Here is a 23408-nt window from a genome sequence, read left to right as displayed (position 1 = left end):
AAGGACATTTTCAAGCACTTACCAGCTTGTGTTAATCTCTGCTCTCCGGCAATAATGAAGCAAAAGCCACCTGCTGGTAGCTTTTGTTTATTTCAGCTGGCTGGCTTTTGCTTCATTAGTCCTGCAAGGGCAGAAATTAACACAAGCACAGGAGGCTCATCCATTTAATTAAATGGATGCCTCCTAGAGCTTTAAATCTGTGACTTTGAGCTTCATTTGCTCAAAGTTTACATAGGAACTTTCTTAATGAATGTTTTGTTATATATATTTTTGATGATGGCCCATCTTTTGAGCTAATAACATTTTTTGATTGCACTATTCCTCTAAGATTCACAGATAAGGGCACATACAAGTACATCTACAACTACTCAGTAAAACCTTTTTCTTTATTTACACTTTGCATGTACTCGTTAACCTAAATTCTTGTTGCGGACAACGGTATTCCGAACAGGCAAGGAAAAATAGAGAATGCTATTAGAATACCTAAAAAACAAAAAAAGGAAGTGGAGCAAAGAAAATTATAATGTTTTACATTTATGGAGCCCTTTCGCCAGAGCGCAGAACAACATTTAAGTAGACAATTTCAGAAATAAGAAAAATTCACAAAATCGGTCAAACATGAACGGTTCGGTTTAGGAAATTAGAAGATGGGTTTTAAGAGCAGCGTGGAAAGTACCCAACATACAATAACAAAGAACAGAGAAAGGAAGACAGTCCAGAGTTTTGGGACAAAGAGGGCGAATAAGCAAAAACAGGACTTGCCAAGAGGACCAGAAACTGTCAGAAGAAATAAAGAAAGCGTGAAAAATCAAGTAGCAATATAAACCGACACCAGAAAGGAAAGAACATGAATACACAAATACGATCCAGAGTAAACTAAACTGGAGATGGGCAGGAAGAGAGAGCCAATGGTGTGCAACAAGAGAGGGAGCGAGCAGAGCAAATGAATACCAGAATCAAAGACCGATTGAAAAGGAGCAAGAGCACAGAAAGACAGTCCCAAGAGAAGAGAGAATAAGAACTGACCTTGTGAGAAGAGGTGTTTCAGCAGCCAAGAAGGTAAGAAAAGGTTGCAACCTATGAGCTGGTAGAGACAGGACATGTAACCAGAGGAAGATAAGGAAGAGTCGAAACTAACACGCAAGGTATGGGTGGAAGTAGAATCTGGAGAAAAGTTCCTCGAAGAAATAAGATAAATAGTATGAGGGAGCATCCAAAGCTTATTAGCCGATGGGCAGAAATAGAAGACTAATAAAGTGAGTCCGAAAAAGAGGGTAACTAGAAAAAGAATCTGAGAATCACCAGCACAGATGTGACAGTTAAAGCCAAAACACAGAATAACAGAAGAAAGTGCAATACTGTTTAAAGAAAAAAGTAAAGGACTAATGGCATCGCCTTAAGTGACAACAAAATGAAGTGAAGAGCAGGGCAATTTCCAGCCCAAAATGCTGCGTAGGTGCGGCTGCAAGACGAGAACCAGGGCAAGTCAGGGCAACAGGACATTAAAACAGGAGCATGCAAGCAAGCTGGGAAGAGGTTCAGACTGAGGAATACAGCTGCAGTTCTGCAGTAAGAATGTAATGCGAGAGTAAAAAAAAAACAGCAGAAAAACAGGTTGAGCGGAGATCACTAGTTACAACAGTTGTGAAATAGAGCCCCAGCAGGTCCGCATGTTTTGCTGGCGAGGCAGTTGCAATTGGTCAGTGTCCTGCAGGGTTCTGGTTTCAGCCATACAAGAGCATGAACTTTGCATGTGTGTGTAGATCAATGCTGTGCTACGGATGGACACATTTCCTTGGTGATTCCAGTCCCCCCAGTGTTGCGTCTCTTACTTGTCAATACTGCTCGACCTCCTGGACAAAGCTTTTCCTTGGTCTCTGACAGGGCAGGACTACATAGAGTGCATTTCTTGTTTTAAGACTGTACTTCTTTCCACCACTAGGAGACAGGGCGTGCTCTAAACTTGAGCAGAAGATGGACAGCTGTGTACTGGCCAAATCCAATGACCACCTCCTGAATGTGACCTTTCCCTGGACTCAGAGATGGAAAGACTACAGCGGGTGAACATGTATGCAACAGGCACTTTACAGACGCAGTGGATTCAGTGCCGGGCACTTGAGTTTCCATTCAAGAGGGGCTCGTAGTACCGCCCCTCGAAGCGCCGCTAGCAGTAGAATGAGAACATTCTAAAAGCGCTTTACAGACGGTCGCCTCGAGACACTGTGCATACAAGCCTGGGTGACACTCTGAAATCAATCTGGTGCCTAGATGAAATTAAGCACGCAGTAGTACGTTCTGCAAGCACCTTTATACTCGAAAAATGACATAACTCTAGATTATGCATACACACACGAAGGCCTTATCCTTAACCTAACTACGAGTACAAAACACAGACGTCAGGGAAGAAAGGTTCCATGGCAGGTGGCGAGTGGAGATTGCCCAAATCCTTAGCAGTAGAGAACAGGTGACGTTAAACCTTTCAAATGGATCCTGCAAGGTTTGCTTTGTAAACTATTTTAAATGACCGCGCTAGTGTGGGGGTAAGAATGTCACCCGTGCACGTGGATTTTCCCTTGTGGTATATTAAGACCGAATGCTCCCCAGGAAAATGGGGAGGTGGGGGATTGTTCAATGTTGCGGTTATCTGGAAATGCCAATAAATAAAAGGTAAAAAAAAAAATATATATAAATAAAAAGGAGGGAATTCTACTGTCTGCTTTGTCTGAGAAGGCTGGGTGGAGGCACAGTTAGATTCAGGGGTTCCTGCCCAGTATGGCACACCTTGTCCTTTCCTGAACCATCACCTCAACCCCCTTCCCCGCAGACCCCCACCCTTTCGCACACACCTCTAGCACCCAAACACACAAATCACATAGGCGGGGAATGCCCCTTGCCCTCAAATCTACATGCCTCGCCAGCCCTGCATCGGTCAACACACCACAACTTTCCTAGCCCTTCTTTCATGCCCACTCGCTTACCTATGCCTCCCAATTCCCTCTTTGAACACAACCCCCCCCTCATCTCAGACCACTCAGCTATATCTTTCTCTCTGCGTACACAACCCAAACCCCCTGCCACCTCTATCCCTCCATCTCAATTCAAGTGCTGGAACAACGTAAAGATAATAACTGACCTGACTTGGCAGAAGCCCATCTACGCACCCTCCCCTCACTGCTGGCCACAGAGAGAACTGTACCCATCGAGTTTTTTGACTCCTGGCTAAACGACTCACTCCTTCCTCTCACCCCTTAAAGCTCCACTCCTATCCGCAAAGGAACAACCCCATTTGGTTCAATCCCCACCTGATAGCATTCAAAACCGCACCCTCGAGTGCAAATTGCAAGCCACCAGAACCCCTCAAAACAAATCAGTGTACCCCCACCCTCACTGAAACTACAAATTAGAGATCTGATAGGCTAACAGCCTATTACAAAAGAGGAATCTCCACAGGATAATCACATAATTCCTGAACCCTTCTAGCACCTTTGCCCCAACCACCTCCTTGCAAATGCTCTGCAACGCCCTCTCTGAACACTTCCACAAAACAACCCTAGACTGGATGGACAAGCTCAATGCCAAACTTTCCAACCTCACACCCTGCACACCTGCTCTCCAAGAATCAACCCTCCCGCCCTCTAGGACCCCTCTGTTCTGCTCTTTCAACCCTATCTCTAGTGACGCGTTAATCAAACTACTATCCGACAGCCAAACTTCCGGCTCCCCCTTGACCTTTGTCCTGCCTTTCTCCTCAAAGAAACCTTCACCTCTACATGTGCAGGAGAACTTGTGAGGTCCATCCCTAATGACTCCCTTACCTCTGGCAACTTCCCAGAACCCTTCAAAATCACGCATGTCAAACCCCTGCTAAAGAAAGCATCCCTCGATCTTCCCCAACCAATCTACTACAGGTATATTTCCAACACCAATTCTTGGCAAAGCTCATCGACCACACTACATACTCTCAGCTCAACGGTTTCATGGAATCCAACAATCTCCTCGACCCTGCTAAAATGTGAGTGTACGTTTAACCGTCTGTGAGTCACTACTTGATCAGAGAACCGATGAAGGAATGGGAATTGATGGATAAGCAACCAGAATATGTACAACGGGATTCAGCAGTGAGGTGCCTGTATGTATGCGCTTAGGTTTTATTTATATTCTAGCACATTTGAAGTGCTAATTCTCCAAGATTATCGAAAGCCTTATGTTCCATTTGTAGGCTTTACATTGGAGAAATAGTAAGGCAGCACGCGTTTAACGCTTTCTCAAGGCTGATATGCTCGTTAAGAGACTGCATTTCTCAATGTGTGCTGTGACATCTTTGTGAAGCATTGCTTCAAAAAGTGTTCATCCAACAAGTTGTAACCCTTTGAGTATAAAGAACGAAAGGGTGCTGCGATTCCAAAATATGTTTCTTTCAATACGCTTTGGTTAGCCTGGAATCCACGGTGCGTCGTGTAGAAAGATCGCTGTAATGTGTGTGCCCTGCAGATCCTGGCGCTGTCCGTCCGTCCGTCCGTCCGTCACCCTGTTATTCCCAACTGAGCTTAATCTATAAAAAGACAGCAGTCCCATTTACTGCACTGCACGCCTATATCTGGGTTGCCCCGACCCCCTTTACACCACACTACTTTTAAAACACAATTTTACTGTTCCAGGAGTGTTGCATTTACCGCTCTACATGTACTGTTGCTTAAAACATAAAGACCCCGTTAGACATCCACTTTATTCACATAAATGCACAGACATTTCCAGACTCTAGAACCGATCATAAGAAGGGCAAGAGGGCCTAGTTACCACGATAGCAAAGAATGCAGCTGCTTGCCAACCTAGCAAAGATGATTCCAGGTGGAGCAGCTCACGAGTGCGCATGCTCACACTCATCTCATGGGTGGCGACTCTTGCCAAAGTTCCCTGATGCCAGCCAACATGAACTGAACCTCCTCCTTTCTGGCCACTCCCCCTCTTCCCGCTGTGACATTCCCCAACAGCAGAGCTGGCGAGTCCCTCAATGTCCCCCTTCTCTTGCAGCTTCACTCTTGCAGTCTCGCTCTAGCTGCCTCACCCTTCTGACCACTCTGTCACATTTGATTTCACAGATCCTCGTCCTCCCTCAGCCATCAGACGCTAAACTGTTTCCATGGCCCCTTGTCAGAACTTCAGTCCCCTCGCTTTGCTTGCTTTCTTTCCTCAAACATCCCCCATGGACAAAGTATTGAACGACTTGAACTTTGCTCACTGTTCACCTTTTGAACATAAATACACCGTCCGCACCTCTATACCTTCCTCTCCCCACCCCAGCCCCGCATTGCTCCTGAAATCAGCCTACATACCCCTCCAGCTGCATCCCTGGTAGAAATCCTGCCTCCTTACCAACGGCAAGACTGCTCTATGTAGCTGCATTATTCCCCTTAATTCATTGATACTGCCGAGTCGGCTATTTGACCAACCTCGTCTCTAACCCCTGCTCTAAATTCCTTCCTTTGCACTGGAAAACATGCTCACCTCTCATTCTGGGCTCATCTCATTTTCACTCCCCCGACTCTGCCCTTCCTAAGAAACCCCACACAACTCTAATTTCTTCAAATGCGCACTCTCCCCTCACGGGTCTTTCCCACAGGCTTTAAAAATCGATTCTTTTCTACCCACTCCTGTAAATAAAATTTCTAAAGAGGCAGCATTTTACTCCCTATTTTTTAAGATGGGAAAAAGATGTTTTTTTTTTTTTTTAGGGAGTAAAAAAATTAATGCCCATTCCCAAAGGTGGTATTTTTCAGACAAGTAAAAAGTAGAATTCTACCCTTATGTAATCCACCCTTCTTTGCAACTAGTAAACCATACAAATTAAAAGATGCATTTCTGCCTATGCATTCCAGTTCAGATCAAGCAGTAAGAATACCAGACCTCCATCCCATGGCACTGCTCTGACGCCACAACTCACGCCAAACATACTTGCAGAGCTGTGCGGATGAGTCAGTGGGCAGGCTCCAAAGTGTTCGTTGTTTCCTATTTTTTGGGAGTATTTTTACTGCTTAATTTATGGTGGAAGAACTTGCCAGTTTTAGGGGGTAAAAGTGGTTGACATCACTGATCTGGAGGGCTTGGTATACCCATCCTCAAGAGGCCCTCACCTAATTCAGAAGAATCCTGCTAACTATTATCTGGTCGCTACCCTTCTCCAACACCTCTAAAATACTTAAATGCTTGGTATTCAATATTATCTCCCACTACTTCCAACCCGACATGCTCCCCGACCCACTCCAAACCCAGCTTTGCAGCAGCCACCAACCACTTCCCTGAAACAGATCTTATCCACATCGTTAAACACCCCCCAAAATCCCCCCCTCCCCCACCCCGACTCTAACCTAGGAATTCAGGACATTGTTCCCACTTCGATTTTTTACTAGCACTCCGTCAGATCCTTTTTTACTCTTGTAACACACTCTTCTGACACCACTCCTCTACCTGTTCAAGATCCTCAGGGCCCCGTTCTCGACCCCGTTCTCTTTACTTGCTATACCTTTTTCCTAAGGCAAGCCCACCTGTCTCTTTGTGTTCTCCTATCATCTCTTTCCCGATGATACCCAGATCCTCCTCTCCTTCCCAGTCTTCACCACTAAACTCTCCCAGAAAACGTCCGATTAACTCATGTTTAACACTTCTATGGCTCAAGTCCCCGGGTAAAACGCCACCAAAATCCACACCTTCAAACCAACCCTTAAGCAACACACCTTCCTCCAGGAAAATCCCCCTCACCCCCAACCTTACTCTTTCATCCCCATCATGGCACTACCCTAATCTTGCTGCACACCCCATTACCCAAAGTCGCTGGTCAGACAGTCACATGGCTGCTCTACATCTCACTGTTCGATCTTTAGCGCTACTGGTTAATCACCGTTTATTCATATCGCTTTGTAAGACACAGCGTCCCACGACTGTTCTCTTTTGTAAGCACCTCATGCAAGTGTTTCAGCAAGTACAAGAACAGTGTTCCTTTCCATAAATACTGTTGGGGGAGAGGCAGTATATCCCACCCCCTGCACCATTCTCAAACCAGGTAAATGTGTGAGCTAAGGGGGACAGGTGGAGACATCTCCACCCCTCCTGTACTTATGTGCATCTCCCATTTGTGATAGAAGTGCATAAACATGTTGAGGCCTGTACTCTGTACTCCATTTTGTTTGTTTCTTTCCAAACACCATCTTTGTCCAGGCTTTCTGCCCCTCTGCCAAAATGCCCACTCCCCCTCTCCCAGCGCCGCGCACAGCCAGCCCCCATCACTGCCACCCTCTGCCAGCTCAGCGTAATTTTGTTCTCACGGAAACAGAGTCTTTCATTGTTGCCATTAGCAAGTATCGAGCACTAACATAATGTGCTCATCCAACAACGTGAGACCAAGGCCGGCTCTAGCTCCAGTGCCCCATCCATCTCTGCTGCCCTCTCCACCCCCTACCTACCAAGCCATGGTCCTCTGAACCCATGCCCCCGATTCCCTTTGAATGTATCTGGTCACCAGACCCTTCCCTCTGGACCACCTTCAAATCACCCCCATATACCTAATCCAGAGTGGTCATATATTCTGGTAACACAAACATATATCCCCAATGTGTTTTAAGAACGTTAGGCCCCAGAGACCACAAATCAGAGATCGCCCCTCCTGATAAGACACCTGAATGAATGACCCCTGACCCATGCACCCATAAAAACACAGTTTAAGAATGTACCCATTTCACACCAATAGCCCCTTTTCATGTTATAGTTTATACCAGTCATTATTTCGTGCATGCCAAGTCTTGTTAGTTTAGTCAGATAGCCTTAAATCATCTCCGAAGAACTTTGGCTGACCTTCACCCTGCAAGGATGATCCCAGCTGACCATGTGCACTGTGACTGATGGAGACAGCAACCAGTGAGACCCAGGCAACCCCTAGGGAGCTGGGAGTAGTATAGGTGCCGAGCCAATCTTCGTTGTGAGACTGCCTCTTTTGTGTGATGTCATCCATGACGATTGGTACCTTCTTAATGTACTGCTCATGTATCTGTTGGCAGAGCGCTCTCGGGCAGCAGAGTGCTTTGCTTGCTTTTATTTTACTTATATACATTTTGGTTCCCTTGCAACTACTCTCCTGGTCTCATTCCCTAGTGGGGTGTGTACTTTATTCTGTCTTTTGGGACACGTGCATGATAAGGTGCCAGCCTTCATTATATACAATAAATCTCCAATGCGTTCACACTGAAAAGTTTGAAGCTCATCTCCAGAGAGAATTGATTGTGAACGCTCGCTCATACGTGCAACAAACGCAATGGTTTCCTGTCTTGCCTTTCTGTATTCCCTGGAACAACACACATGTATAAACAGTAAAAACACTTTCCTGCAAATCTTTGAGTTTCATCAACAGCTCAAACAGGGTTATAGGTCATAGTTTCGAATCCTTTTGGTCGAATGCCAAAAGGATCGAGTCAAAAGGACCGAAAAAAAGGGTCGAAATGCTTTTATTTTTTGGGGGGGTTCCGCCCCTAAACAACCCGTTTTTCTTATCAAAAACAACCTTTTTTATGTATACGAAAGCCCAAAAAAAATATACTTGTAAAAAATGTTTTTCGACCCTTTTGTTTTCGGGCCCATTGATTCAATCCTTTTGGCATTCGACCAAAAGGATTCGAAACTTTAACTGGACACCCTCAAACAGTGCAAGAAGCTAAAATCTACACCAACAGGAACCCTCAAGCAGGTTTAGCTGGCCTGTGTTTGCAAAACTGAATGAATGCTCAATTAATAAAAAATGGTATCAGCATAATAGACCTAAAAACACTTAACCGATTTTTTGGACCTTTTTTTGGGTCAAATTTAATTAAGTATATATATGGAGGTGGGTAAGGGTATAGAATAGGTTAAGGTGAAGTTGGGGGGTTTTAGGGAGTCTCCAACCACATTTTAGACCGAAATAAAGGTCAAATAAATTCGATCAAATGTGATTAGGTCAAATGTTTTACGTCAAATAGACCGAAACCATAAAAATAGACTTCTTTCAAACAAATAACATTTGTGAACACAGTATTTGGATTTCCCACACTGAATATTTCAGCAAGTGAAGTGAGATCTCTCTTTACAGTACAATGGGTTAAATTCACAATCATCTTTGGTTTTAGAGCTGCTTCACACAAAAACATACAACTTACCGGGGTAACGGAAGTTCCTCTTCCACAAGGTCCTCTTGACGTTCGTCGACATAAGCTGGAGCAGTTACTGCTCCATTGTTTGTGCTTCCTTCATCATCACTCTCTCCCAGAGCACTGTCTGAACTCTCATTTCTTGGAATGTCTACAGTAATGCCGACGGCACACTTTCTTACTGCATCCCCACATGGGACATGTATAGAGTCCACTCTACCACAGTTCTGCGTTTGAACGGCAGCTCTGTCTGGTTTTAGCAAAGAACTCGGCTGACTATGGGAGCAATGAGTCACATCCACAATGTCGGATGCTACAAAGTCTTTGTTCGACGCCTCAGGAGGCAATGTAACATCAACAGTATTAGTTTCAATATTGTTACCATCAATAAAATACTCATCAAATATACTTGTACCACCTTCACACGAGGGTATCCTAGTGTAGCAAACATGTGGCTTTCTGCCGGGCTTCTGTGCATCTTTGAAAGGCATTGCTTGAGCGTGAGCAATTTTGGACCTCCCTTTCTGTTGCCGTACCGATTTACTCAGTACTTTCGGGGGCTCTCTTACTGACTTTAACGTTTCATCAATTTCCCTTCCGTGGCTTTCAAGGTCATACTCCGGAGAGGCAGAGCTTCCAATTTTGAAAGTGACTCTCTCGCTCTGAAGCAGTCGCTCAGGACATGGAACAGCAGCTGAACGATCAATTGGTTTTCCAAGTGGATAAGCGCTTGCCTGATCTTTACCTTTAGGGACATGGATCTCTCCTTCTGCCATTAATTTCATAGGTCTGGCCAGCCCCTCCAAGCCATATGCTGCAGCTCTGGTAACACTGATTACAGATTCTCTCTTGGTCTCTTTCATTGCTGGTGCCACTGTTTTGGAAGCTCCAACACTACCATGTACAATCCTTTCAGATGCAAGGTCCCTTAAGCAATGTTCTGGGGGTTTGAAGACATCAGCTTCCAGTTTTGTAGTTTCAAAGCTTTCTGTGCTGCTACTTGTTGATGAAGTGACATTATTCTTACCACTGAGGTGAGCAAAAGGGGGATGGCCGTTTTTTACAGTGACCACAACATACTCTGATTGTTCCACCTCGCCTTTCTCTAGGGCTGTGGTGATGTTTCCCCCATCAATGGCTTGCTCACCTTCCTCAGGTTCCAGGCTGTTAGACAAGTGATTTTCCTGAAGTTCGGAGCAGCGTATGAAATACGTCAGGATGTAAAGGATACGCTGAACCAACTCTCTGCGTTTTCCAACCACAACAGTGCGAGTAAGTCTCACCGGAGAGCCTATTGCCCCGTAGAGGTCACCTGCATATAGAGACAATATAGCCAAGAGACTTTGAATTAGTTTTGGTGTTCCTTGCACCAAGGAAAAGTTACAAGACAGTAAAATGTATTCTAAAATAACCAAGTAAATGCTGGAAAGGCACCGGTGTTGGAACAAAGACATAATACAGGTTGCTATCTTATGTTTTAACAAAACTCCAGCCATGCCCAATTTTATAATAAACAGATCCGAGAGACAACATATGAAAGGTGCACATGCAGGTTAGCAGTGCCAAATACATCCTTCCGCCGGAACAAATAGGTTGCATGGAAGACATTTTTATGAAGGACCAGTTACATAAATTTCTATCACAGAACAGACTTTTCTTTGTGCATCAGGGGAACCGTTTTGTAGCTTTTAAATATAGTTGCAGTGACCATTAGCTAGGCTTGCCTTAACAGTCCCAAAGCACATCCAGACACAGCAATGCTTACTCACGGTCAATATTGTCAGTCTGCAGCCATGACAAGAATTAGACAAATGGGAAAGGTGACAACTGTACAAATCGCCTACGCCCCTCCCAACTTCCCAGGAGCCATTTTGCCTGTGGATTTCTGGGCTGGTTAATATTTGCATAAAACACACAAATATATGTATACATATATTGCCGCACTACAGTTGAGTATAAAGTTCCATAGGAAACCAGAAAATTGAATTGCCAATGACTTGACTTGCATGACAAATTTGGCTGATATTTTGCAAAACAAATGTTCGTCACCCCTCAAACCACCCTCAAAACAAAAACACGGTTTCAGCCTACACCCATTCATTTTCCCCCCACAGAGAAAAAATCCACATTTCTGCACATCACACAGCAAAAACCGCTGGATGGAATTGGACCAGGCACAAAGCGTTGACTCTGTTACCGTGAAGGTCCTCTTCTGTCGAGTAGTTGATTAAATATTTGACTGAGAAGGGAAAATTATAGGTACATTTTTCCCCTGGTGTTTTGCAGCAGACTCCTTTCAGAATTGAAAAGCCAACATTTTTTTTTTGCTCGACATGAGAGAACTGCACTTCTAACGGGTATAACCGGGTTAGCTGAAAACATAAGGTGGAAAAAAATATATTTGGAGAAAGAAAAAGGAAGTATATCATGTGAAATTAGGGAATGGGGTATCTGGGACAAGTTCAGAACGCTAACATTTTCACGTGGGATAACCCTGGTTATTTAGAAAGCGTGACCGGGAATGAAAGTGCGACACAATGAGTGTGGGGGGGATGGGAGATGGCTAGGGAGAGGAAAAGGGACTTGAGGGGAGTGGTGGGTGAACATGGCAAGAGGTGGGAGGCACTTGGTGAGTGCCTGGGAGGGGAGGAAAGCGTGTTGGACTTTACACACTCTTTACAGATAACTGCAGTTATTTGCAGACGTTTACGAAGGCCATGACCACTTCCCATAGCCAAAGGCCATGGCTAGTGGGCCCCAAGGAAACCTCCTGGGACAACAGGTCAAGGGGCCACGGCCGAAGGCCGGTGCCAACAGTCATGGTCCAAGGCAATGGATGGTGGGCCCATTTGGGATAACCTACCGGAGCAATATGTAGGCCACGACTAGTGGGACCGGAAGAAAGCTATTGGGGCAACACATAAAGGGGCCAAGGCCGGGGCCAATGATCATGGGCGAAGGCCATGGCTAGTGAGCGGGAAAGAAAGATAGATGATAATCAATCCCACATCTGCTGGATTTCAAATGTTTGTTGCATTAAATCTGATCACCTTAACTGTCCCCCAAATCATGTTTTTTCAATGAATTTTCAAGGGGTTTGTTATACCATAGTTTATTGAAGGGCCACTAGCGGTGGCCTTTGGCCATAACCACTTTACATGTTGCACCAATGGGTTTCTTTAGTGCCCAGTGGCCACGGCCAAAATGTTGCACCTATAGGATTCCCTAGGGCCCGCTAGCCATGGCCTTCGGCCTTGGCCAGTGAGCATGGCCTTTACCTTGTCCACTGTATATTTTAATACAATAGGTTCTTTCAAGCCTGCTTGTCCTGGTCCCTTGGCCGTGGCACCAATAGGTTTCTTTGGGGCCTACTGGCCAGGGCCACTAGCACAAAGACCCATTTCCCCCGGTCTAGTAGATGTGATCATAACAGACTTCCCCCATTTATTTTATGTTCCTTAGTTTCCATTCCCCTGATAATTACCACAGTATTTATCATGTTAATCGTGCAGTAATTAGCGTGAAAACTGTACTTGCCATCTGTGACGCATACAGCCCTCTTTTTTACCGCTGTTATTATCAGGGTATTAGCATAAGTGCTCGCATCGAGCAAAAAAAAAAAAGGAGGCGGGTCTTCATTTATGAAAAGGCTCTGCTTCTGCTGCAAAGCACCATGGGGAAAAATGTAGCTATACTTTTGGGAGAAGGGGGAGCCCACTTCCCTGTGAAAGATTTTAAAAACAACTGAACAAAATAATCCCAGTCCCCTGCCGGAATTCGAGTCAAAGCTTAATGCCCAAGTTGTTTCTTATTTGGTCCAATTCCGTCCAGCGGTTTTTGCCCAGTGCAGAAATTTTGACTTTTTCTGTCTATGGGAAAATGAATGGGAGAAGACCGAAAACAGCATTTATTTGCTTTTGAAAAACTTGAATTTTTTTTACTAATATTTTCCCAGTTTGAAGAGGCCCGTGACAAACCTTTTGTTTCTAAAATCTCAACCATCATGTAAGTCAAAAGGTATTAGCAAATCAATGTTCACGTTTCCTATGGATCATGCTACTCACCTTAACTATAGTAACTCTAGTGCAGTGACTGCCTCACCGATATATATCAAATATATACAATTTTAAACTAGTGAAGCTTCCAACCTACAAAACAGGCATTCAGAAAGCCAACATTTTTCTCTTGTGTGTAGGTAATAGATAGGCAATTTGCCAGGCACTGACTTCATATGCCCAGGTACTCTCACCAATTTCCATCTTTTGCCATTTAATGGCAAAGTAGTTCCATTACGTCAGTGTCTAGAAAATACCTATCCAATCCCTACACAATAGACAAAACCATTAGCTTTGCCAGTGCTTGTTTTTAACAGGAAATTCATGCACGGATCAGATAAAGTGGCACAAGGCACACATGCTGAAGGCAGGTTTATTACATCAGCTGCTGGTTTAGCTTGTGTATAGCAGCAATTAGGTAATGAATGAGGGCTGCTCAGAAATCACAGAGCTACACACTCAGAGGTACCTGGGGTGCATATGGAATCATACCTACTGGCCTACATTAGGAACAGGACTAATTCCTCACATTTACATTTATTACTGGAATATGGTTCACATGTACCTTTCAGTTTTGACCACCAGAGGACAGTGATGCATTCTTTTTTTTTACTTTGCTTCTTAGAGATAGTGAAACATTTCTCTGTAACAGGTCGTGAGGTTATGCCTTAATGTACACAGGTATTACCTCAGAAAATGAGCCAGTGACTTACTATAGGACCACTGATCACCCCCTGAACTGAACATCCTTTGATGAAGATCCCAGAATGCCCTTATGGAACGAAACATGTCGGCATACGGACTACCCCTGATGCTTAGGCGCCACAGCGTGATAGTGACTAGAGGTGGGAACTATTCTCCAACCCTGCGAGTTATCAGTATGATTGATACGAGATCTCTACATCAAGATAGAGGTCACAGGCTGAGATCATTGTCGCTAGGCTTTTTTCTGACGTATATTGGGCGCTGTATGAACTTTTCAGACAGTCAGGATTGTCTTGTATATACTTTTTCCTCTAATGCTCTCTGAAATGTGATCTTTCTATGCACTGATGTTGTATCACATAACTTAGTTTCCTGCACAGTAGGTTCTTTGTAAATTGCATCTCAAGTTAATGTAATCATTTGGCGTTATTTTATGTTGTGTATAGGAGCATGAAGTCAAGCATTTTATACACTATTTTCACAGTATATTTTCTTGTGACAATTGCAAGCAGCTTTCTAAAATTTATTATTAAATAGGGAGTATAGTAGTACACCTGAAGATTACCTAGTAGTAATAATGTCTGGTGCAACATCATACATCCAACTAGTCAATCAATTTGCGATACCCAAACCTTTTGTGAGACACACAATACGTAATATATGTAGCAAATCTTAAATGCAAATGTTAACAATTTGTCGCCATAGTGACTGAAACCCAAACACATGTGAAGCTCAGCTCCTAGCTTGAGCACCACCCTATTATTTGTCTACTTACGTACGTATTAGTTTGTCACATTTGTGAAGACAGGAAATCTTTTGACCCAAAGGTATCTTCTTGTCTCCCGATTGTCTGTATCTGCTTGTACTGCAGCCTGTTTTCCAGCTAGGTTTGCGCAATATAAAACCCAATGAACTCTCACAAGCCATGAAGTCCTGAATCTGTCACTTCACATATCTAGTAGATGAATGGGATAGCTGACGGGAAGCACTGGTAACAGCGGGGACAAGGTAGAAATCTGCAATCTTGCAGTGAACACCCTCTACCTTGAACAAGTGATGTCCCTCGTCCACATAGAATACAACTAACTCTTTCACATCATACAGTACTTCGCACTCCGTTGTGCATTCTGGGAGAGGCAAGAGGAAGGCAGCCATGGCTAGCTGCATATCAATGCCCCAAGAGCTATGATCTTCGTCATATCCACATGGTTCAAAGCTAAATTGAGCTACTCCTTAGCAAAGTGTCTGGTGAAATGCTTTGGTTTACTTGTGTAGCAGAGAAGTCTACCCTCACCAAACACAGTCTACAGTTTGAAGCAGGCAGGAAGTGCAGAGAGGGATTTGGATAATTCTTTGTTGCCCCCAGATGTTGCCCATTATGGTCGAGCGAGATATTAAGGCACCCACAATTTCTATGCAGGTTACAGGAACTATGTGATGCTAGACACTGCTGTGACCCAAAATACATTAATCGACCTTCACTCTAATAGGTCCAAATAGCATTGATCAGTATCATGCACAGAGATGTCTTTTCATGTCTTGATTGATTGATAAGATCCAACACAGCTGACACGTGTTTCAACCTAACGGTTGTCCTCAAAGCAATCTCTTCAGTTTTCAGAAATTCCTGGTAGTGTTCAATCTTGGACAGGGCACCAGGATACTGAGCGTTAGGCCCAGTAGCTATATATTTTCATATCCTCAACGGATCTCATTAATCATGTGTCAGTGTAACTTCCCTTAAACGGTACTTGCACTGTTCTTCCTCAAGTGTTATGCCTGCATTCCAAAAATTCTTCACTATATTAATGTGATCATCCTCTTGGTTGAGAAACTCATCTACATTCTAATCCACTGTCCTCATGCTTCTATTCAGAAAGTGCCTGTTGGCTATATATTCTTGCACTGACCAGAGCGTAAATCCACTGTTAAATACTTAAAAGTGCCAATACATGTTTCCTCTCATTTTCAATGCGGGCTTGTTCCCACATTGTCCTTTCAAATGCGCAGACAACCTTCAGCACAGTGCTCCCCTGCACTGCAGCACGTTCCAACAGACAAAGAGGCTCTTCTGTATGTTCTCTGTAAAAATGGACAAATCGAGAGTATTTGTCCCTTCTACCCGGAAGAAGTGATGCCCCTCTAGTGGATAAGGACTCACATTCCCACATGCAACTCCCTATGCAAGCAACACTATCTTCTGCTTATGTGAGATTGCATGTAATAACAAATAATGTGCCTTCCTATACATTGGATTTAGGTAATTTTCTTTCTTTATTTTAATTTTTGTAATGGACCGCAAGCCCATGGGCCTGAGGGCGCACAATCAGATACTGGATCAAATACGACTCCCGAAGGAAAACGGAACGCCCCTTTGAATGGAGACTTGTATGTAAAAGCGACAAACCGATTGAGAGGAGAGAGAGAGACATACATAGGGGAAGCCATCCATTGTAGTCACTTTGAGGGGCGGTGCCACGTGGAGCCGCTGTAACAGTAGCAACCCATGAGCCAGAGAAGGACTCTGGAGGTCTGTGGTAACAAACAGTGGGGAAACCGCTGTCAGGATGGAATCCTACAGCCCATCCTATGTGGTGGCATGACCATGGAACAGCTGTGGTGGGTCCGAAGGCCGATCAACACTGAAACCAGAAAGCATTGGGGAAACGAAACCTCCCTTTGGCAGACCTACGTCGAGCACACAGACATATTCACTGAATTCACCCGCGTCAAGCGAAGGTAACAGGGTGAATAAGGAGAGGGGGAGGCAACAGAAACTATATGCATTACAGGAAAGGAACTGCAATATTGACTGTGGGTCCAGAGAAAGCACAAACCTATATATTGTGAAGCACCAAGAAAATTGCCATGTATAACTGTTTATGAACACTGGAACCTATTACTAAGACTTTGAATAACCCTCTGAATTAAGCACAAGTACCAATACCAGAGAAATTAAGGGAAACCAGGGGAGAGGACCCAGAAGTGGAGGTGCTGCAACTTTAACAAGTGTGTATTGAACCCCAACAAAGACAGTTGAATGGAAAGAGTCTGAAGGACTCAAATTACATGGAAGAAGTGTAAGGGGTTAAATACAGAAATACTAGGACATGTAGGATATTAATGGTCCTCCCAAACTCCGGGATATTCGACCTATTAATATGTAGCACGTGCAACAAAAGCTCATGAAAGAGAATGTGTAAACCCAGATAAATATACACTACTTAGGTGGTTACATTTGCAGAACTGTTTGTAATTTGAAGAACCCTGGAACGAAGCCCAGAAAATCCGGCTAAAGGGAAGGTGCCAGAAGATCTATATTCCGGCCATCTTTAGTTATTAGTTCTAGTGGTAGGGTAGGGTAGAAGTAGGCGCCGGACTGTGGCCATTTGATTTGGCTTTTGACGAAAGACGAGCAGCCTAGTTTGGTTAGGTAGGGATCATTCCCCTAGTGATAAGGCGAGTTAGGTATTTAGTTACTATTCTGCAAGCTCCATAAGGTGTCAATTTGAAGCATATCTCTGGACCCTTCCTACTTAAAAAGGGAAGAGTATTCGACACCAGTGACTTTAGTTCTGTAAAACACTGAGTAATAACTTAAGGCTCATGAACAAGCAAGGTTGGATGGAGCTACGACAAACGGGCACCACAAATGACATAGAATGAGGTTGTGTGGGTGCAATAGTCATTTAACACAACTACCCGGGAACAGAGTATGTGTCAAATGTGTTTATTCAGGAACTTCTAAAGAATCTGAAATTCAAGTGCACATGGCCACAAAAACCAACATGTCGCTCAGGTCCTATGCTGTAAGGGGACCAAAAAACGTTGGTGCAGAACTAGAATGTTGAGGGCCCAGGCAGGTCAAACAAATCTTGTAAACTTTACGTAGCTGCAGAAAAAAGCAGAGTAGACCTCCATCCTTTCTACAGTTTTTTGCAACATGTTCCTAGGTTCAGAAGAGGTTCGGGCAAACCTATGGACCAGGAGCCTAGACCAGGGAAAAATCAAATGGTCATGTAGCCCTGTAAGTGGAAACCCCGCCCCCCCACCCGACATTGAATGCGCAGAGAGAAGGAACTGACATAAGGTGGGATTATGCATGAAGTGCAGAGCAAAGGAAAAGACTTAAAAATCTATCATTTTCACAGGGGACAGAAAATTAGCTTCCGTACTTTCATCTACCAATTGTACACCTCCCAGGAGATAGGAGGCAGGTGAACTAGTTTAACAAATACTATCTGTGGCTACTGCACTTGGGTAGATGGTGAAGAACCACAGACAGAATATTGCAACACAATTGCAAAAAGACTGTATGCAGCTTTCCCAAACAAGCATTGGCAGGGGAGACTTAACAGGCTATGGATCTTAATAATCTTTACATCTGGGAATGCAAGGACATACTGGATTGATTATACATCAAATATCGGTGAATTAAATTTACAGGTAGGACCCAGATTTTGTGCCTAGAATTTATATTCCATACTAGCAGTTGCACCCATGCTTCGCACAGTAATTCCTACTATAAAAAAAAGAAAATTAAACAAATATCTATTTATATTGTATACGTTTCACATTGTCTACACCATGGAACCTATCCACATGCCAAATATCAGGTATGCAGCATTTTGGGGAGTATGCTGAACAGAGACACACATATCCACAAATGTAACTTTTATATAGAGAGATAGTATATCTAGGTTTAGTGACAGCTTAGTACAATTAAGAGTTTTGACAAGGGACGAGAGATTAAGAGTATTTAATAAAGATGGATACACAGGGGCCCTGCAAGACCAGGTCTCGTCTGTATCGCCACAATGTTTGTCAGACTCGCTGTCTTTAGGAACTTTGTGCCGCATTCAGATTTTGGCTGCATTTCGTGTGTAAGTATCCCCAAACTGTAACACCCTTATCACTATTTGTAATGGCAACAAACCCACCAAATTGAAAGTGTCAGTTTGAGGGAGTGGTTTCCAATTCATGCGAAACTGTTGGGGATTTGGAGCATTTAGCGTGGGTGGTAACACCTTTTTTTGGCGGTAATGAGAGGAAAAACTCCAGCCAAGGGATGAAGGTTTAGACTTCAAGTCCCACCATGCAGTTTCTCTATGTATGCTCAGCCGCTCATTACTGCTTTGAACGTTGACAATAGGTTCCAGTAGCATTGTTTCTCTTCACACTTTGCTTCTTCCCGATTCCAGAAACATGTACCCCAAACTCACTCCAACCAGATGTGGTATTCTGTTCGGAACTTGGAGCCCAAGTTTCACCATGCACCATTTGTCAGACTTGGGCAACTGCTTTCCTCTGCATCATGCCCCTCACATTCTCCTAGCTCACAGGCACTGTGATGTTTCTATAAGCAAGTTAAAAGGACACCTGCTTTTGCAGCGATCTTGAAGTCATCCTAGCACTTCATCACAGATCAAAAGATGCTTTCAAGGGAGCCCAGCCAAATCAGTGCCACCAAACTGATGTAGCTGCCATCAAGACACCTGGAAAAGCGACAGATTCTGCCTCAAGTCCTGGCAATTTCATTTTTACTGATGGTGGACCCCTGCGGAGTGGCTACAGACATTCTAGTTGCAGCAGCAATATGTATCGTAAGAGACGAGATAAAAAGACCTTTGGTAGTTACGTCTGTGGAGAGATTCAACTAAGGTGATTTGGGTATCCATTCCCTCCTTGTGTCTGTTCTAGATACCGGACATGTAAATCCTTCAAACATGCAAGAGAGTCTTCAAGCTAGATAGTTCCCTGGAAAAAGAAGTGCTGTAACAGCTTTTGCAATGAAAAAAGGGCGAACAAGGTATTCGTTTGGAAGAAAATACAAAGTGGGGATTATATAGGAATCTAATTTCATTGATAGCTGCATCACAATCTCTCCACTGACACCTCCCAACATAAGATTGCCATCAGATGTACCTTATATTGAAAGATTTATTACTATTATTGGTTATTTATATAGCACTTCATGCCAGACTCCTCTTGCTTCTAAGCGCTTGACTGGGGATAGAACACAAGTTCAACAGCATCATTCTGTTCTCAAGGAGAGTACCTTGCCCCCAAGCTATCCTGTCTGCTTACTTGCTGTATACACAAAATGTAATAATTAAATTTACAAACTAGCTATTGTTGTGAATGTCACGTTTAGTCCCCAGGCATCACAATTATATACATGGTAGCTAGTGTGCATCTAGAATCTTCTCATATGTGAACACGCACTTAACCACCTAACAGAAGTTAGCGGAAGAGAAGCAGTAAAAAGAAAAACACTGCTACAAAAAAGTTCAGTCAACACCAGTATGGTGGGTTTAAAAAGGCTTACAAAAATCATTCCCCCGTTTCAGGAAAAATACAAAAAATTGGCTCCTCGCCCAGGAGGCACCATAAATGTATGTTTTTTTCTTGCTAATCTGTAATTAAGTGTTAAACGTCTATGTGATGTACCTGTATGTATGATGCATCTAACTAATACACTGCTTCTCTTGTCTGTTATGTAACACTCATTGTGTAACTTTACGAAATGCGCCCAGATACTTGAGGGTTAGGTGAGCTAAATAAATGAAAAAAATAAAAAATAAAATCCACCTGAAATGTAAAAGTAGAATATTCCCTTTGAGCCACGTCACATGTGCCACAACGCCACCTAGTAACCATCTCCGGAAGTTCACTTCCAGTTCACATCAGCAAGGCATTGTCTGTATGCAAATGATCACAAATGCAAGCCTTTTGCATCAGAAAATTGCCTTCGTCTTACAGGGCAGTGCTACTTCATAAACAGCATAATCAACCCAAGACAGACATTTCTCAGGAATGCAGACAACTACATAACTGGTTTCACCCTTATTAGGGATCATCAGCGTAGCACCGCTCGACAGTCTTATGGTTGGGGAATGTTTAACAATTACCAGTAAAGTTATGGTGGGCTTAAAAGGGCTTAGAAATAAAGCCTTTGAAAGCAGAATATTCCATTTGAGCCAAGTCACACATGCTACAACGCCACATAGTAACAATTGGTGGAAGTTCACCTCCAGTTCAGAGCAAAATCAGCAAGGCATTGTGGGTAGACAAATTATTTGCAGAACTTCCAACAATGGTTACTACGGGGCATTGCAGAATGTGTGACTTTGCTCAAACGGTAGATTCTACTGCCACAAAAAAGTCCCAGACAGCAATTCCTTTTGCCGTTTGGAAGAGCTAAAATGCCAACGTGCCCCATGTAATTGGAGAAATGCTAAACCAGTGCTTGTTTTCTTTGTAATTTGGCCCACGATTTATAATTAGGAAAACAAACCAGCAAGCCTACTATACAAAGGATAAAACAGGACACAGGGCTGGACGAGTTTCCCCTCGCATGGCCTGCGACATGTTGGCATCTAAGAAAGAAGAATAATTGACTTATTGCAAAAGTGACAGTTCAATCAAGAAATCTAGTGGCCAAACAAATGCAAAACGCCAAACGCAAAGATGAGGAACCTAATGGGGCCAGAACCTGGCATAGAAAGTAAAATAAATGAGCACACGCCATGGCCATATTTTTCATGATGAAATGTTCAATGCATTTTCATCTGCATTGACCACGGTCACCCCAAAATATTAGTTTCTTCCAACCCTAACAGAAGAAAAATAACTACAAAATATTGCAGTCTTCTAAAAGTTATAAAGAAAAAAGACAGCACTTCAAGTTTCACTCAAAACGCCACCAATTCTTGAAGCATATTCATGGTTCTGCAGCCATCTGTGATCACAAGCCTCTGATCACCTATATACCAACAATTCAAAGTACTACACTCAAAGTCAACTATATAGACCTACACTTGCCGGACATTTGCACTTATATCATGCAAGGTCATGCAAAGATCTACGCATCAGGTTTGTACCTGGTAACCATGTTATGTATAGTTAACTGATGGTACACCACTGTGTTGCATGCAAGACTATCGTGAGGAACTAAGGAAGGTCAGATGCAATTTGTCCAGCCGCCACTCTCTAACTGGCATTACTTACCAAGCTGAGCCCAAAGGGGGTTATAGGGATGCGATTTAGCCAAAGTGTTGACAGACTGCGAGGCGTGCTTCTCAGAGAATGACCTTATGGGAGGATGATCGTTTGGCATCACAGTTGGCACCCATGCCAGGTGATAGGTCAGCACAGAAGTTATTAAAGCAGCCATAAATCTGAAAAAGTAAAATAATCCATAACATTATCTTGGCAATACAATATATATTCGAGGATGGTCCAAGCACTAACAGGGTAAATACATACTGGTTTTTATTGGTCTGCTCTATAAGAAGGGTCAATTCTTTGAGGAAGTGCTGGCAGAGTTGGTTCTTCTCTGGCATGTTGGACATCATGGTCAGCCACACTGGTTCTGTGATCCGTGGAAGGGAGTAGAGGTTCCAAATAGTCTCCCTGTGAAAAGAAACTAGGTTACTCTTAGAAAAGTGCACACCACCAAACACGATAATGTACCCGAAAAGGGACGGCATCTAGGGTCCACTATCAGTACTCCTAGGAGACACAGACAAAATACAGAATACATATACAGAAGGGCTAGTAATTTATCCAGATCACTATTAAATGCAATCTGAAATCACAACAATAGCATTAAAAAAGGTACCCGGCTGTCACGCGGGCTTAACACAAACTTAAGGAGTCATTCCCCCCCCACACGCCCCCCCCCCCCCAACTCTGCCCTGACCCCACACCAACCAGAATGGAAACATGGGGAAACCCTTGTGATACTGACTAATTGAGCCTAAAAAATAGATTATATCAAATAAGTCCGCAAAATGTGTCAGCCAAAGGAAATTTCAAAATACATCATTACTAATGAACAGATATTTTGCAATATTGACTAATCGTCTAAAAACCATAAAACCATTTTCAGGAGGATGCCCGGTTCTTCCTCAGTTCCCTTTATAACTGACATCTTGTCATATGATGGCAGCAATTTTGGTAATATTTTCTGAACATATGATTACTGATGAGACAGTCACTAGCATACCAAAGGTGATGTCTTTCTCGTGTCATGGCATTTAGCTGTATTTTTTTTACATTTCCAGCCATGCACTAAATTTTACAACACTTAACATTAGTCTACTTTATATCTGTTTTTGTCTGCGCCAAGATGCTCTGAGGTGTAATCGGTGTAATTGTGCTCTAAACATTCCATATCATACCATCCCTAACTAGCACACATACATTTATTTGGTGTTGCAAGTAGATAACCCTGCAGCGGGGTGTGTTGGGGGGCGGTATATTTCGCCCCCCCTGCACCATTACCGCACCAGGTAAACAAAGTATGAATGAAGGGTGAGACAGCTCCACCCATCTGTACGTATGTTCATCTCCTATTTGTGATAAGCGTAAATGAACGTCCTGTTCAGGTTTGTAGACTGTACTCCATTTTGTGTCTTTCCAAGCGCCATCTTTTTCTAGGCCCTCTGGTGAAATGTCCACTCTCCCTCTCCCA

The 23408-nt window shown here is 43.5% G+C and overlaps 1 protein-coding gene across 3 annotated transcripts in view; it reads right to left on the bottom strand.

Moving 5' to 3' along the window:
- FNIP2 (folliculin interacting protein 2) overlaps positions 1–23408 on the bottom strand; it is a 457199-nt gene that overhangs the window by 45240 nt on the left and 388551 nt on the right. For all 3 annotated transcript variants that reach the window (XM_069631342.1, XM_069631341.1, XM_069631343.1), the window contains 3 exons: positions 22199–22345; positions 21941–22110; positions 9180–10482 (listed from right to left, as the gene is read on the bottom strand). In XM_069631342.1, the coding sequence (XP_069487443.1) occupies positions 9180–10482; positions 21941–22110; positions 22199–22345 (1620 nt within the window). The remainder of the gene's footprint in view (positions 1–9179; positions 10483–21940; positions 22111–22198; positions 22346–23408) is intronic.

This window comes from Ambystoma mexicanum, chromosome 6q, assembly GCF_040938575.1.
Source record: "Ambystoma mexicanum isolate Mex_15411 chromosome 6q, UKY_AmexF1_1, whole genome shotgun sequence".
NCBI classification, from domain to species: domain Eukaryota; kingdom Metazoa; phylum Chordata; class Amphibia; order Caudata; family Ambystomatidae; genus Ambystoma; species Ambystoma mexicanum.
This window is presented reverse-complemented; position numbering and strand designations above follow the sequence as displayed.